At 42.2% G+C, this 16,248-nt stretch overlaps 1 protein-coding gene across 1 annotated transcript in view; it reads left to right on the top strand.

Annotated features, from left to right (window-relative positions):
* The first annotated feature begins 1,333 nt into the window (after positions 1–1,333).
* steap2 (STEAP family member 2, metalloreductase) overlaps positions 1,334–16,248 on the top strand; it is a 23,290-nt gene continuing 8,375 nt past the window's right edge. Inside the window, exons 1-3 of the mRNA XM_046065376.1 lie at positions 1,334–1,467; positions 6,513–6,961; positions 15,705–15,871. Coding sequence (XP_045921332.1) covers positions 6,571–6,961; positions 15,705–15,871 — 558 coding nt within the window. The 5' untranslated portion in view covers positions 1,334–1,467; positions 6,513–6,570. The remainder of the gene's footprint in view (positions 1,468–6,512; positions 6,962–15,704; positions 15,872–16,248) is intronic.

Below are 16,248 nucleotides of genomic sequence, written 5' to 3'. Positions count from 1 at the left end.
AACCAGCTGCAGAGGAAGAACGGCGACTCAGTCTACATCACAGGAATCATCCAGAGGTTCACCAACAGCATGCAAACAATCTGCTAAATAATTATTTATCACTGGCTGAGAAAATGCTTATTATGAGAAAATTGTTTCAATCTTAAACAGTCTGTAAAAAGATAAATGTGCATGGCTGAACACACTAGAGCAACTCATAAATACTTGTTTCAACATTTTAAAGAATAGGAAGTCCAGTTAGGATGATAATGTACATACATCTTATCAAACACAGTACACAATGACAGACTCAATTTAGGTCTCCAATTGGTTAGTTTCTGAAACAGTAATTGTGTTTTGGATCAGGGAGTCCATTCCTTCTCTGCATGGAGAATACAGTGGATCTGTGCAGCAGCAGCAGCCCACAAAGAAACAGAGGACACTAGGACAAGGAGAACAACAGCAGTGGGCTCCAGAGGTCAGCTGTAACAGAGTTCATAGGCAGAGACACTGAAGTGTTCACATGTGGTTATTTCCCACTCCTGATATTAAGCAGGAAGCTGTCTTTGCTTGTCACAAAAGAACATGCTCACCTTGTAAGAGGATACTAATTACATTATCTGACTGAGAGATGTGGAAATTTAATTCTGCTGTTTACTATGTGTACTGCCCTGTTTAAAAAAAAAAAGACAAACTGTTTTGAGTCATGCCAAAGAGCGGTCCTCTGTCATCGAGCTCCTCATCAGGGTCACTCTGTTGCGAGTAGACTTGTTCCCGGAACGCACCATAAAGTTCTCAGATTCAGCACTGGAAGCCACAGTGGAAACCCACCCCATGGTGAACAAGGCCAAGCTCCATACAGAACCTACCCTGATCTATCTAAACAAAGAGTTCAAGGCTGACTCTGTCCCAGTTTTTCATGGAGAACAACCTTCTCATCCCCACGCATGACAAACACCAGAATCAGAGAGGTGCTTCTCCTCTTTAAAGAGGGTTGAGACCTTCCAGAGGAACACCATGACACGGGATTGCCTGAATGCTCTGGCTATGCTCTCTGTGGAGAAAAAATGATCACAATCATTCCTGACTTCAAAATTAGGGCAATTGAGAGGTTTTCCACTCAGAAAGACAGAAGAGCACAACTCCTGTGCAAAAAAGATGTCACACGCACAAGTTCTCCTGACCTCATTTTTCTTAACCCAAGCATAACACATCAGACTGCATACTAAAGAGAAATCTGATCTATTTATTTTGTTACATTATGAACAGCCCAAGTCACCAACTTGGGATCAGATTGTTGATATAGGTTAGCCAAAAACTACGACTTATGCTGCGGACAAGAAACTGGGGATCTCCGATCTTCCGTACAGGACGTGAATGCATCATGTGTTCAGCGGAAGCGGAGCAGCATCAGGATCAGGATGGGAAGCTAGCAGCTGGTCAGCTTCTCTGCATTAACAGCAGCGTTCCTGTGGAGCTCGATGACAGGTGGGTAACACACCATCACCCTGTACACTGTGTGTAGTCTCACTGTGACCGATCATCTCTGAATCTGAGATGTGAAATTGAATGTGTGATGTGTTTTGTGCGGCTCCATGGCCGTGATGCAGCGCTACAGGTGCACACAGGCTGCCTGCACACACACACGGCCTTCACAGATCACTGTCGCTGCAGACAGATGGTCAGTAGCCTAGAAGAGGCAGCGTCTCCGGATGTCCTCTGACGGGCTGCTGCAGCAGAGGATGGAGACATGCAGCGTCAGATTTATCTCATATGTCGCGAGCGCGACAAAACATTCCCAAGAGAAAAATCTATTATTTCAGGCGCAGATTTAACTGCCACTGTTGTGCTCGCACAATATCATGGCTCACAAATTCAACAAGTGAGAGTTGTACAGACAGCTGCGAGCCAGACCAGCAACATTCTCAGTTGTGGTATCCTCTGTGACATTCACGCTACCTGAACCAGGAGCTGTGGAGTCATCTCCAGCTGCTGTCTGGCAACATTATAATACAGTCAGAAACATGCATGGGTGTCATTTCCACTGGGGACGCTGGGGAAATGTACCCACCACTTTTTGAAAGCATTTGTTAAAAATGTTCTGAACAACAGCTTGCTACAAGAAATGTTAATTAACAAATGTAAGTGCTATGAGAAGGTTTTTTTTTTTTTTTTTGGCACAATAAGAAAACATGCAATGCAATGTCAGTATAGTAAAAAACAGATCTGCATTGTCCCAAAAATCCCAACAAATTACTGATTACTGCATTATATTCCATTGTATTTTCATTTTCTGAATTGTCACCTGCCACCTGAATAAATTGGTGCAGAAAATGTCTCCAGAACGCAGGAAATGAATGCTCAAAATCTTCTGGGGGAGAAACCCCAGATCCCCCAATCATATATTTCATCAATGAATATTTCTTTTAAATAGTATTAAAATATCTTGTTCTCGTGACCCCAATATTCTGCATTCTAACGTCTCATGTAAGTGTTTTGTGACAACTCCGATGTGAGCCCTTAAATGTCCCCACCAGTTTTCAACACAACGTGACGTCCTTGTAAACATGCAAAACATGCAGATAACAACATAAATCACACAAGGTAATATAGCCTACATGTAGCCAACAAGGGAACACATGAATTATGATTTTGTTTAGTTTTTTTACAATTATTGTATTATAGTGAAAATAATGAAAATAATGCTTAGTGTAAATGAATGTAAGTCAATGGGTAAAAAGTTATTTACATAAAGCTTAGTATGTGTTAGTTTAATTTGCTAATCTTACTAATGTAATTGTTTGCCTTGTTGTTTACATGGACACACAAAGAAGATTATGTTGGTTGGATTGGTCTCTGAAGCCAATTTACTGCTTTATGACAACTGTAAGGGGGGTGATTTCTTTTTTAAACTTTCTGAAAATTCTATTAAATCTTAAAGTTATGCATAATAAATGCCGTGACTGCTTTGAGTAATAGGTGGGGGTGACATCTTGGCAGTGTTTGTGACCTCTGGAGATTTTTGATGCAAATATTGGACAGATAATATGACTTACTGTGCGGTTAACTGTTCAAACAGGCTGTCCAAGAAGTATGTGCTCCAGTGATTAACCACCATGTTTAATTAATTAGGAAGTGTTGGGAATTAGGGTTGAATGGCATCAATAATTAAATTAAATAGTTTTATAATAATTATTATTACTATTATTTAATAATTAATAATACAATTGAGGGGCGGTGCGGTGGTTAGCACTGTTGCCTCACAGCAAGAAGGTCGTAGATTCAAAACCCGAGTGCCCTGGCCTTTCTGGGTTTGCATGTTCTCCCTGTGTCTGCGTAGGTTCTCTCCGGGTGCTCCGGGACTTTAAATTGTCCTTAGGTGTGAGCGTGAGTGGTTGTTTGTCTATGTGTGGCCCTGCGATGTCCAGGGTGTACCCCGCCTTTCACCTGATGTCAGCTGGGATTGGCTCCAGCCCCCCCACGACCCTGTACGCAGGATAAGTGGTTGACGATGGATGGATAATACAATTGAACTTGTGTTAAATTCACCTTGGGGCACTACTGTAAAGGAGAGAAAACTGATAGCCAGTACCTAGCCAATTTATCTAGTGTCATAAAGTATTCTAAACTAAACCATCAATTTGGGACTGACTAATAACTCACTTAATAATTGTATGCAAAATTACCATCAATAGCTAGAAGGTTGAAGGATTGGCGGTACTAAATAGAAGAGGTTGGCAATATTCACTTGTACCTAACATTAAAGACACCAGCATGTATATGCCCAAGAATATTTTAAAAAGATAAACAAAAGCCAAAACACACGAATGAAAAACTCTGTGTCTGTGTAACATCAATTTTGCTTTGGTGACTTGGTGCTTAATAAACATAAACCTATATAAATATAAAAATATGAAACTGACAGAATATACAAAATATAAAAGAATAAGGACAAAGTGCAATATGGAATTTATTTACATGTGCATAAGATTTGTATGTGCAAACATTTACAGTGTAAAAGGGGTTGGGGGGAGGTTGATTTATTGATTTTCAGTATAACACATAACAACACATGTACATAAGGATTCACAGCCTTTGCCATGACACTCACAATTGAGCTCAGGTGCATCCTGTTTCCTCTGATCATTCTTGAGATGTTTCTACAATTTGATTGGAATCCACCTGTGGTCAATTCAGTTGATTGGACATGGTTTGGAAAGACAAACACCTGTCTATATAAGGTCCCACAGTTAACAGTGCATGTCAGAGCATAAAGCAAGTCATGAAGTCCAAGGAATTGTCTGTAGACCTCCAAGACAGGACTGTATCGAGGCACAGATCTGGGGAAGGGTACAAAAAAATTTCTGCAGCATTAAAGTTCCCAATGAGCACAGTGACCTCCAACATCCATAAATAGAATTAGTTTGGAACCACCAGGACTCTTCCTAGAGCTGGCCTCCCGGCCAAACTGAGCAATCTGGGAAGAAAGGCCTTAGTCAGGGAGGTGACCAAGAACCCGATGATTATTCTGCAGCACTCAGGCAGGCCTGTATGGTATGTATGGAGTGGCCAGACGGAAGCCACTCCTCAGTAAAAGGCACATGACAGCCCACCTGGATTTTACCAAAAGCACCTGAAGGACTGTCAGACCATGAGAAACAAAATTCTCTGGTCAGATGAAACAAAGATTAAACTCTTTGGCCTGAATGGAAAGCGTCATGACTGGAGGAAACCAGGCACTGCTCAACACCTGCAATCCCATCCCTACAGTGAAGCATGGTGGTGGCAGCATCATGCTGTGGGGATGTTTTTCAGGGGCAGGAACTGGGAGACTAATCAGGATCGAGGGAAAGATGAATGCAGCAATGTACAGACATCCTTGATGAAAACCTGCTCCAGTGCGCTCTGGACCTCAGAATGGGACGAAGGTTCATCTTCCAACAGGAAAATGACCATAAGCACACAGCTGAGATAACAAAGGAATGGCTGTAGGACAACTCTGTGTTGTCCTTGAGTGGCCCAGCCAGAGCCCAGACTAAAACCTGATTGAACATCTCTGGAGAGATCTGAAAATGGCTGTGCACCGACGCTCCCTATCCAACCTGAGGTTCTGCAAAGAAGATGTGTGCCAAGCTTGTAGCATCATACTCAAAAAGATTTGAGGCTATAAGTGGTGCCAAAGGTGCTTCAACAAAGTATTGAGCAAAGGCTGTGAATACTTGTAAATCTGCAAAGATTTCAAACAAACGTCTTTCACTTTGTCATTATGGAGTATTATTTGTAGAATTTTGAGGAAAATAATGAATTTCATCAATTTTAGAATAAGGCTTTGGAAAAACTGAAGCGCTGCATACTTTCCGGATGCACTGTATCTACGTTTGTCAGTGCCTGGTGAAAAAATCCTTCAGTTTTGATTGGGCCGATTGATGTATGTTTGGATTAGATAAGGACACAGAAAAGGTACTAGTGTGTGAGCACATTGATAAAGTCTTTTACACTCTGATTGTCCCAAGTTAGTTTCTGGGTGTAAAGTTTTGTGACGTTGTTGTACTATGACTACTCACACATGCCTTTGGGCTCACAGGTTCATCAGCTTTTATAGCCATACCCAATTTATGCAATTCATACTGTTTAGGACCACATTATTTAGAAATATTATGGGAAATATTTGTTACGGAAACCAGATCTCTTAACATAACTGCATAATTACAGTTGTAAAAGTTGAGGCTCTCGCGGTTCAAAAAACTATTTTTTGGTAAAAGTTGGTAAATTCAGATCTTAGCCCATTTATCGCTTTGGACCTCTGCTATCAATATACCTCCATATGCAGTTTCTACTATTAAAACTAAGCTTGTTAATAAAAGACTCATTGTTGGCAAACCATAAAGTTGTAACATTATTTATATTAGTCTAACAAAACTATATTGACATGGAGGCTAGCTTGCTTTAACCTAATCAACCATTTAGCTATAATATTCTTGGGTTATATGTGGTAATAACTGGCAAATGAATTGCACAGCTATCAGAGCTTACTAGCTAATCACAGCTCCATTTAGTAGCAGTTAGCATTTACTTTAGCAACAAGTAAAGCTAGCAGCCAGTAAATCACTGAGAGTTGAGGCAGAGCGGCTGGAGAACATCAGATAGAAAACCAGAATATAATAACCTAATATTTTTTCCATAAAATATGACCTATGATGTTGTTGTCCGGGTGGAAACAGTAGAGAGAGAGAGTTGTTATAGGGCTTAGAAACACTAACTATAGTGCCAGAAAAAGTTTTTGGCAATGGAAAGGACAAAAAGTTGTGAACATTTGTCATAAATCGGGAGAAATACCGCAAATGGAGAGAATTGTGACTCCAGGACGAAGCCTGGAGTGGGCAATGAAAAACAGGAGTCTCCCGGGAAAATCGGGAGGGTTGGCAAGTCATTCTGCCTAAGACCATATGCAGGTCATCACTTTCCATGAAAACTTAATCAGTTAATCATGCTTTAATTCTGCCCCTCTTCTCCTTTCCTCTCACCTGCATTAGACCCACTGAAATCCTCCTAAGCAGAAAACCACAGAAGAACAACTGACAGGGACGAAGGATGGACTCCATCTCTATGATGGGTGGCAGCAGGAGCCCTGTGTTCCTCACAGCCTCTTCCTCCCACCAGCTACACCATGCCCAGGCCTGTTTCCTACCCAATGGCATGAAGAACGGAGTTGGAGATGCAGGGGCCGCCTGCCTGCCTGCCCAACCCACAGTGGCAATCCTGGGCTCAGGTGACTTCTCCAAGTGCCTGACTATCCGCCTGCTGCGGTGTGGCTTCCATGTAGTGGTGGGAAGCCGCCATCCTAAACAGGCAGCCCAGTCATTCCCCCATGTGGTGGATGTGACACACCATGAAGACGCTGTGAGGAAGGCCAGCATCGTGTTCCTGGCAATTCGTCGTGAGCACTACTCTGTCCTGTGGGACCTCAAGCATCTACTGGAAGGTAGATAAGAACACACACACATACACACACTGAGAACACTAACTGTCCATTTCAGCTTTCAAATGCATCGCCATGCAACATAACAGCAGACCTGTTGTGTAACTGTGATGGAGTAGCTAACTAAAGGACATTTTAATTTATTCAAACTGATTTTTGTATTGCACTAAACAGGAAAGCAAAGGCTGACTGAAGGAAAGTAGGTAGGATCATGTGTATCTGTATGAGTTTTTTAAAAAGAAGACATAATTTAGTCTAGTGCCCTCCATGTGGGTCTTCCAGCTTGTGTGGTGCTACAAATGGTTCCGAACGCAGCAGCGCATCTGGTTATTGATCAGCCCAAAAGGACTCATGTCACTCCATTACTGAGTGACCTCCACTGGCTACCTGTGGCCTCCCGAATCAAATTCAAATCACTAATGCTAGCATATAGAGTGACTACTGGGTCTGCACCCATCTACCTAAACTCCATAATGCAAGCTTACGTTCCTTCTCTGCCACTGCACTCCTCCAACGAATGCCGCCTGGCTCTGCCATCCCTATTGTAGTGGCAACTTTTAAAACTTCTTTTGCCACTATCGCAGGACATAAAGTTTCTGACCCGTGCTTTCCAAAGAGGGCAAAACTGTATAATCCATTGAGTCAAGGAGGCAGATGTAATAAGAAAAAAAATATCCCGTTTTATTTGACAAAAAGACGACAGTTACAAAATAAACGTCTCAAGGCAGAGTCCTAAATCCTATGTGTTCTATCAAACGTACTTACACACAGGTATCTTCAAAATTTCCTATTGCTTTACATGACGGTCAGAAAACTTTTCTCCATGTCCTGCTTTGCTGACCCTTTTTTCCCGCAGCACGTGCCAATAGGTGCTCTCACCTCATTTTTACTACACTTAGCTGCATTTTATGGCACTTGAATAGCTCTGAGTTAACAGGACAAACTAATGGAGGACAGTTACACATATTAATTCTCTAAATATACGCTAATGACATCTGTCTGAGACAAACATAAAATATTACCATGTGAAACACATAAAGGAAAATTAATATTAATAATTAAAATCCAAAAGATTGACCACGTTTTCTTAATGGCTCTAACATTCCGGCCCCTAATTGTTCTTGTGGGCCACAAAACAATTACTCTTTCAAACATTCTTTAGAGCCATGAAACAACCATCTTCAAACAACTAACAAATAACGTATAATGTCCAATTATAATGTCAATATGATAGGCTAGTCCTTTTACCACACCAGGAACTCCTTTCAGCATGACCCACCGTTGGAGATCAGCCTTTACCACTGTCTCTTGTGCTGCATGTAGAAGGGAGGCTACATGTCATCTTCAAGTAACACGCAGAGTTTGGTCACAGGTCGTAGTGCTAGTTTTCACCTTAGCCTGTCTGGATCCATCACCCAAGAGATTCGTGGGACCGATTCATCCACAATGAGGACAATATCATCTTCACTGATATTCCTTTTTAGATGGGACCATTTATGTCTCTGTTGTAACGCCGGTAAATACTCCCTGGTCCAACATCTCCAAAATAAGTCTGCGGCTCTCCTTCCGCACCTTCAAAGTTTGTTCCATTATCAGAACATATCAGCTGGACCTGCCGTCTCCTAGCGATGAACCTCCGAAGCACGTGTCTGGAGGAGTCTATGTCCAAAGAACTTGCCACCTCCATATGCACAGCTCTCAATGTCAAACAAGTGAAAACTACACCATACCCCTTGATCATGGTCTTACCCCTTTTGATTTCAAAAGGACTGAAATAGTCCACGCCAACCGTTGTGAATGGCAGCTCATCAGGTACAAGTCATTCACTGGGAAGGTCTGCCATGATCTAACTTTCTGTCTTTCCATGCTGGCGTCTGCAGATTACACATTGTGACAGGTTTTTCCGGACAGCTGCATGGGATCGTAATATCCAGTACTTCTGTCGTACTTTGAACAAGATGTGATTTCTGCCGCTGTGTCCGAGTTGCTCATGAACGGATCTGAGAATACGAGGGGTGATATGCAGGTCTTTGGCCAAGATCGCAGGGGGTTCAACTCCTCATGCATGGCTGATCTTTTCAACCTGCCACCTTTCTTAATATGCCATCTTGCATGACTGGGGACAGCCGATAGTGTGTTCTACCTTTTGACACATCCTTTCCTTCCTGAAGCATGGCGATTTCTTTAGAGAACCTGTCTCTTTGACTGAAGCGAACTATCTCCAACTCTGCCTCTGCAACATCACTAACAGAGATGGGTAGAATGGTGAATGATGCTTTAAAGTCTTTCATTTGTTTCTCTAGTTCTACCTTTCCATTTTGAGTCCGCTTGAGTGTTGCTGTCAAGTTTTTTCTCTTTTGAACAAGGAGCTTCAGAATGCACTTCAGTTTAAGGATCCAAGCAACGCCCCTTTTTAGTCGACGCCGGTTTGAATAATGATGAATAAGCAGGGAAGTGACATTTGTGCTCTCTTCAGCCATGAGTGCATAAACTGAAGCTTCTTTCATCTCTGGATCATTGCTGAGAGGCATGTTGTGGCATGTTATGGTTTCTGGCATTTTCGGCCACTCAGTCTCTGGTTTTGTAATGAAGTCTGGACCCATGATCTAGGTCTTTGCCTTAAGAAAGGCATTCATGATGCACAGTCTGCAGGTTGGCAGCTGTGTTCACATACCTTCACTGAGAGATGATTGACCTCTCTCTGATTGCCGTAACCCGATTGGCAATGAACGTGTGGTATCTTGCATTCTCACACTTGAGATACTGAATGACTGACGTACTGTCGGTCCAAAAGACTGCAGCAGTGATCTCAAGTCAGGGTATAGTAGTGGTGAAGTTGAGCTGAAGGTTTCACGCATCACTTCACCTCAAAACTAGCTAGGTGATGCAAGTTTGTCACCCACTGTTGCCACTGGCATGCTGTCATCCCAAGCATGTTTCGTTCTGCATAGCTCTTGCAGAATTTGCTTAAGTGGGAGGATGAGTGGAGCCAAAATCCCCAATGGATCATATATCCTCTCTGAACCTTAGTGTGTCAGACTCCACACACCACTGAACTCCTAAAGCTCTTTCAACAGGGAGACAATCCTTTTCCAAGTCAAGTTCCTTGACTTCTTTGGCCCTTTCAGCCTCATGCACAGATGCAAGCACAGCTCTGCTATTGGAAATCCACTTTGTGAGCTTGAAACCTCCTCAGTTCCGGCAATCATCTATGTAAAAGTTCTTCAGGAAAGTGTTTGTTCCTTCTGAGCTGAATTTTGCCTGGCTGTCCTTAGCACACTGCCGTAGTGCGTAGTTTTCACAGCTTGGTGAAGAGGTTGCACCAAACAAGTGAACAACCATCCTGTATTCTTTCAGTTCCAAAGTGAGGCCACCTCAAAATCTCAGCATTTCAGTGTCTTCGGCAGGAACTCTGACTTGATGAAATATGCCTTTGATATCAGGCAAGAAGGCAATTGGCTCCTGCTGGAATCTTGTCGGCACGCCAAAAAATGAGCTAGTCAGATCTGGCCCTTGTAACAGTTTAGAGATGTGCCTTGCAAAGTGGCTGCATAATAGTACACCTGCAGCAGGTGAGAAGATTTTGAGCATTAAACTCCCCATGGCACTTTCTGCACCAATTTATGGAGTAAAATGGAATATAATTCACTAATCAGTAGCTTTTTTTCTTGGACAATGCACATTTGTTTCTTCTATATTTAAATTGCAGTGCATGTTTTTTTTATTGTGCAAATAAACCTTTCCCAAAGCTATCCAACGAAGGTTAAAGCTAAGGGCAACTGGACTTAGTTGAAGATACTGGAAGACTTTTCGTCCCTCATCCAAAGGACTTCTCAGTTCTAAATGGACCTTACGACTGTAACGACTGTCGTTACAGCAACCAGGAGCACTAAAGAACCAGCAGTATCGTCGATCCTGGCAAACGACCCCACTGAGGTTAAATAGCTGAGTTTCCCTACCAGTCAGTCAGAACTGAAGAAGTCCTTTGGATGAGGGACGAAACATCTTCTAGTATCTTCAGCTAAGTCCAGTTGCCCTTGACTTTAACCTTTGTTGGATAACTATGACCTGGATGACTGAGAATCTTCACAGACATCTTTCTCAAAGCATTTTCATTTGTGATTTAACATTTCTTGTTCCAAGCTATTTTTCAGAATATCCACCTTCTGAGTCTTAACATAACGTAATGGATGATCATTTGTCTCAGTGTTTCTCAGCAAAATGCTTAAATGGGTCGCCAAATATAGTTGGGCGCCCGTTAATGTACCTCAAAGGCCACCCAAGTAAAGCTGATGTGTGGGAAACACTGATATTAATATCAATCTGACCGGCCCATCCTGAAACAAATAGTCCGGCCCCTCTGGCATATGCCAGAATTGCCAGGTGGCCAATCTGCCCCTGATCCAGCCTAAGACAGTCTTTACATCATATGGGCCCTCGACCTCACTGTTGATAACCTTCCACGGCTCAAGTGCTTTTGGTACGTTTGTTCCTATTAACAAACTTCCTTTAAATAAGGCCATCTGTCCACATCACTTTGCTGTGGAATATTTTTTACTGAAATCTCCGCCCGTGAGAAGATGTTTGGGGGAGCTTCAAAAAGTTGTCCTCATCCAAACCACTGACTTCAAGCCCCTTGACAACATGTACTGATTGTCCCTTCCTTTCCCATGGTGCGGAGCAGAATGTTGGCCCCTTTCCCTGTTACCTTTACAGCGTTCATCAGCTCCTCTGTTCAAAAGGTTCCAGTACTGCCGGGATCTAGGAATGCATATGATTCCACTGTTATGTTGCTCCTCAGACACCTGACCTTCACTGGCACAATTGACAGTGCACAGGCTACTTCTCCAGCCCCAGTGCAACCACAAGATTAACCATCCCTTGTAGGAGAAGAAACCGAAACTGAAACTGGTTGCTTGGCATTTTTGCTCTCACCAGCAGAGGGCGCAGACTCTGCTTTGTTCAAGTGCAGAATGGTGGGATGTTTCTGAGAACATGTATGACAAGTGCTTCTTTGTTGATAGCCCTTACTTAAATGTTCCTGTGACAGACATCCAAAACCCAATCCCTTTGATTTGAGAAATTCAAGCTTTTTTTGTGAGGCTTCTGCTTAATGAGCTTGCAGCAATCCAGATTATGTCCTCCTTTGTGACAGAAAGTTTTCCACTTGTTGAGGAAATGTTTGCCTTCTTTACTTGCTCTGTGTGCCTTGAAACAGGTGTAACATCTATGGCAAAGATGTTGTTTCTCTCCTTGTTTTTAGGTTGTTCCCATCTCTGGATAAGGCAGGCTCTTGTATGTTGCAACAACGGGAGCGAAGCAATTTTTTTTGCGGTCAGTGAACCTGGCTCTCATTCCTGTCCTTTCCTGGATGTCACAAGCAACTCCCCTCCACCGTTCTCTTAACTTGAAGGGAAGCTTGGACATGACTGTCCTCATATTAGCAGGGCTATCCATCTCCTCAATATACTCCATGCTGTCAACTGTGTTGCAGCAACCGGTGAGGAACACAGCAAACTCAGTAAGTGCGTCTCCATCTGGAATATCCAGTGGTGGGAGAGTGGACACCTTCTGTTGCGTCACTAAAAGCTCTGTAATCTTATTTTGTCGCTGCATGACGTTCAGCAAATCTTGAATATCGGCAGCTCTGTTCTTTCCTGGGCTGAGATGATTGCTAGCCATAGCGTTCAGTTAATGAGATCTGCTACCTCTTTCTGAGTTATTTTGAGGATTACTCCTTTGGTGGAACTCTTCACGTTCTGACTGCACAGCTCTGAAACTGCCCTCACTACCCTGGCCTGAAGCTCTTAGGCAGGCAGCCATTTTATTTCTGGGTTCAGCAGATGCATCATGAGCTGGCTCCCTTACAGTTAGCACCTCGAGTTTTGCAATTGCGGCGGCAATAGCTGTTTGCAACTCCAATTCTTCTTTTCTCACCTAAAGCAAAACTTCTTCTCTCTCAATTTCCTGTCTCTGCTTAAGTGACTCTGCACGTGCTACCAGAGCTGCCCGTTCAGCTTCTACCTTAAGCCTAACAGATAATGTGGTTGAAGACACAACAGAAACGGAATGACTGCCTTGTGCCTTTTTACTATGTTTTGATGATACCATTGAGGCACTGTCTGCAGGCTCAACTTCAGCATCAATCCTTTTTGCCTCATGTGCTTGGTGTTCCACTTTTTTCAACCAACTCTCCACTTTTTCCACAAAACTCCTTAAGTAGATGGCTTTTGGCTCATACCACTGTGTCTGATCTTGAAAAACATCTTCATTCATATGGTCTTTACCTGCAACGTTTACTGCACAAAACTCCATATACATGCTCGGGAAATCAGCAGCTATTATTACACTTCTTCAGCATTTCCATCATCATCCATAAGAGCTTCTATTTCTTTAATCTTTCTAGTAAGATAACCTAACTTGGCACACCTTGCTCCTTTTAGCTGCTTAACCTTCTCCTCTTGTGCTTTAACAGTTGGATTTGGGACTCTTTTTGTTTTGTGGAAGCTTCTGTTTCCTTTTGGTCCATAATGATTGTTGCCACAAACTCCTCAGTGAAATTACTCCATTTAATGACGCAAGCCGCTTCTGTATATAGCCTTCCAGTCACTTCAGTAGCTGGTGTTTTAACACAGTAGTTTCATTCCTTTTGCAGGCACATGTACTGTACTCAGTTAGCATTTAAAACACACACAAGAGATGCTTACGTTCCATATGTCCGGCCGTTTTCATGTCCAAAAGTCCATGCAAAGTCCAACTACACCTTGCCCACTCTGGTCACAGATGTCCAATACTCCGTATACTCCTGCAGCGCGGCGCCAATTAACTCGTCGCTCGTGTGTCGCTGTTATCTTGATAGTCCTTTCTCACACGGAGCAGTTTTCTGTCTAAATGTAGTGAGTGTAATTTTAAAACTTCTTTTGCCACTATCGCAGGACATAATGTTTCTGCCTCGTGCTTTCCAAAGAGGGCAAAACTGTATAATCCAGTGAGGCAAGAAGGCAGATGTAATAAGAAAAAAATATCTGAAATTTTATTTGACAAAAAAGACGACTGTTAAAAAATAAAAGTCTCAAGGCAGAGTCCTAAATCCTATGTGTTCTATCAAACGTACTTACACACAGGTAACTTCAAAATTTCCTATTGCTATACTCGACGCGATGGTCAGAAAACTGTTGCTCCATGTACTGCTTTGCTGACCCTTTTGTCAGTAGTGCCAGTAGGTGCTCTCACCTAATTTTTGATACACTTAGGTGCATGTTATGGCACTTGAATAGCTCTGAGTTAACAGGACAAACTAATGGAGGACAGTTACACATATTAATTCTCTAAATATACACTAATGACATCTGTCTGAGACAAACCAAGTGAAACACATAAAGGAAAATTAATATAACTTACGAATATGAAATAATCCTAAATATTGACCACGTTTTCTTAATGGCTCTAACACCTACACACAATGCAATCTCAGTCCCTGTTCTCATCTGTGACACCACGATGGTGGAACGAGCTACCACACGGCATCAGAGTAGGGGCGTCCCTCTCTAACTTCAAGAAGCTCTTGAAAACTCATCTCTTCCGAGAACACTTTATCTTCTAACACCTCTAACCCCTAACTTCTAACCTACAGTTCCTGTGCTCTTCTTCTTCTATCTGCTTACAATTCTCTTGTATTAATTGCACTTTTTTGTTAACTCTTACTTTTTTTCCTAGGTATTTACCCCAATGCTTAGCTCTTACTAGTATTTATTGCTGCCCTTTGATGCTTTGTTGATGCCTGTATGTTGTTCCTCAAATGTAAGTCGCTTTGGATAAAAGCGTCTGCCTAATGAGTAAATGTATTGTAATGTAAAAGGCTATTAGGCTGGTAAGATCCTTGGTAACACTGAAGTTTAGCATACACTATGATGGGTTTGCTCAATATTAAAAGGAATGTTCTGATACTCACATGCCATGTGCACATTGAAAAGATTTTTGGCCACTAATCATTCCTTTAGTCCACACTGGCTGCCAAGTGATTCCTTTCCGGTATGATTCCTCTGTAAGAAATGAGGGACAAAATCCACAATCTGTCCAAAGTCCTTGTTCTGTGTAAAAATACATCCTGAAGTTCAGCTGACAATATTTTGAGGCTTTAGCACTCTGAGTCAGACAAGTCAGCCAGGAGCCTCGAAATCCAAATTGTAGTATGAAACTGCTTCTTTGTGTTTACCAGGCAGCGTTTTGTTGCTGAGCTGCAGTGGAGGTAATGCAAAAGAAACACCCTTTTGGATGATACCCATTTGATTTATGATCTGTTAAAGCTTCATATTGGCTTCAACTGAACTTTGAGATGCATTTTTACACAGATGGAGAACTGTGGATTTTGTCCTTCCCATCTCTTAAAAAGTAGATGCACTCCAAGATCTCTTCATGGGCAGTATGGACAGGAGGAACGGAATTGTGTATGATTGAAGTGAGTGTTGTAATAAGATAGACCTGAAAAATTCTGAACGTATCGATAAAGATTTCAGTATATTATGTACAATAAAAGTATGCAATACTAACATTGCAAGTATTGTAGCCAGATAATCTTTTCAACATCAGTGCAGATTCTCAATAATAATGATAATAATAAAAATTAAAGTGACTGTACTAAAGCAACTAATACAGCGCAATGATGTACTATGATTTAAATAAATCACATTCATGGTACATGCTGCCAACAGCAGATAACTCCAGAAGCCATGTGTCTTTTCTTCAGGCAAGATCCTGGTGGATGTGAGTAACAACCGGAGAGTGAATCAGTATCCAGAGTCTAACGCTGAGTATCTGTCTTCACTGCTGCCTGACTCCATCGTGGTGAAAAGCTTCAACGTTATCTCAGCCTGGGCCATGCAGCAGAGCTGCCCCAAAGATGCCAGCACACAGGTACAATAAAACATGTTATATTCTTTGAAAAAGAACAACAAACTTAACTCAAGGTCCACTTACAGGAGATTTCAGTGGTTCATGGTTTTCAACAAGAAATTTATTTATTTGTTCAGTTGTCACCAAGATGGCTCAGTTGTCATCATGTCAGTAGTAACGGATGGACCTTCAGTTACATGATAACAGGTGGTTTTACATGGAGCAGGGGGTTCCAGAACAAAGTTTGAGGCAAGACATGTCCTAGAAAGGAGACAACAGGAAGGACCCTGGACAAGAGACACAATGAACGCAGACAACATCAGCTGTCTCTGAACACCAGACCAAAACCACTCACTGGTCATCAACCAGGAGTCAGTGGATGGTTGGAGAAAGATTAA

Source organism: Micropterus dolomieu, linkage group LG01 (assembly GCF_021292245.1).
Source record: "Micropterus dolomieu isolate WLL.071019.BEF.003 ecotype Adirondacks linkage group LG01, ASM2129224v1, whole genome shotgun sequence".
Taxonomy (NCBI): Eukaryota; Metazoa; Chordata; class Actinopteri; order Centrarchiformes; family Centrarchidae; genus Micropterus; species Micropterus dolomieu.
Note: the sequence above shows the minus strand (reverse complement) of the source record. Positions and strands in the feature narration are given on the sequence as shown.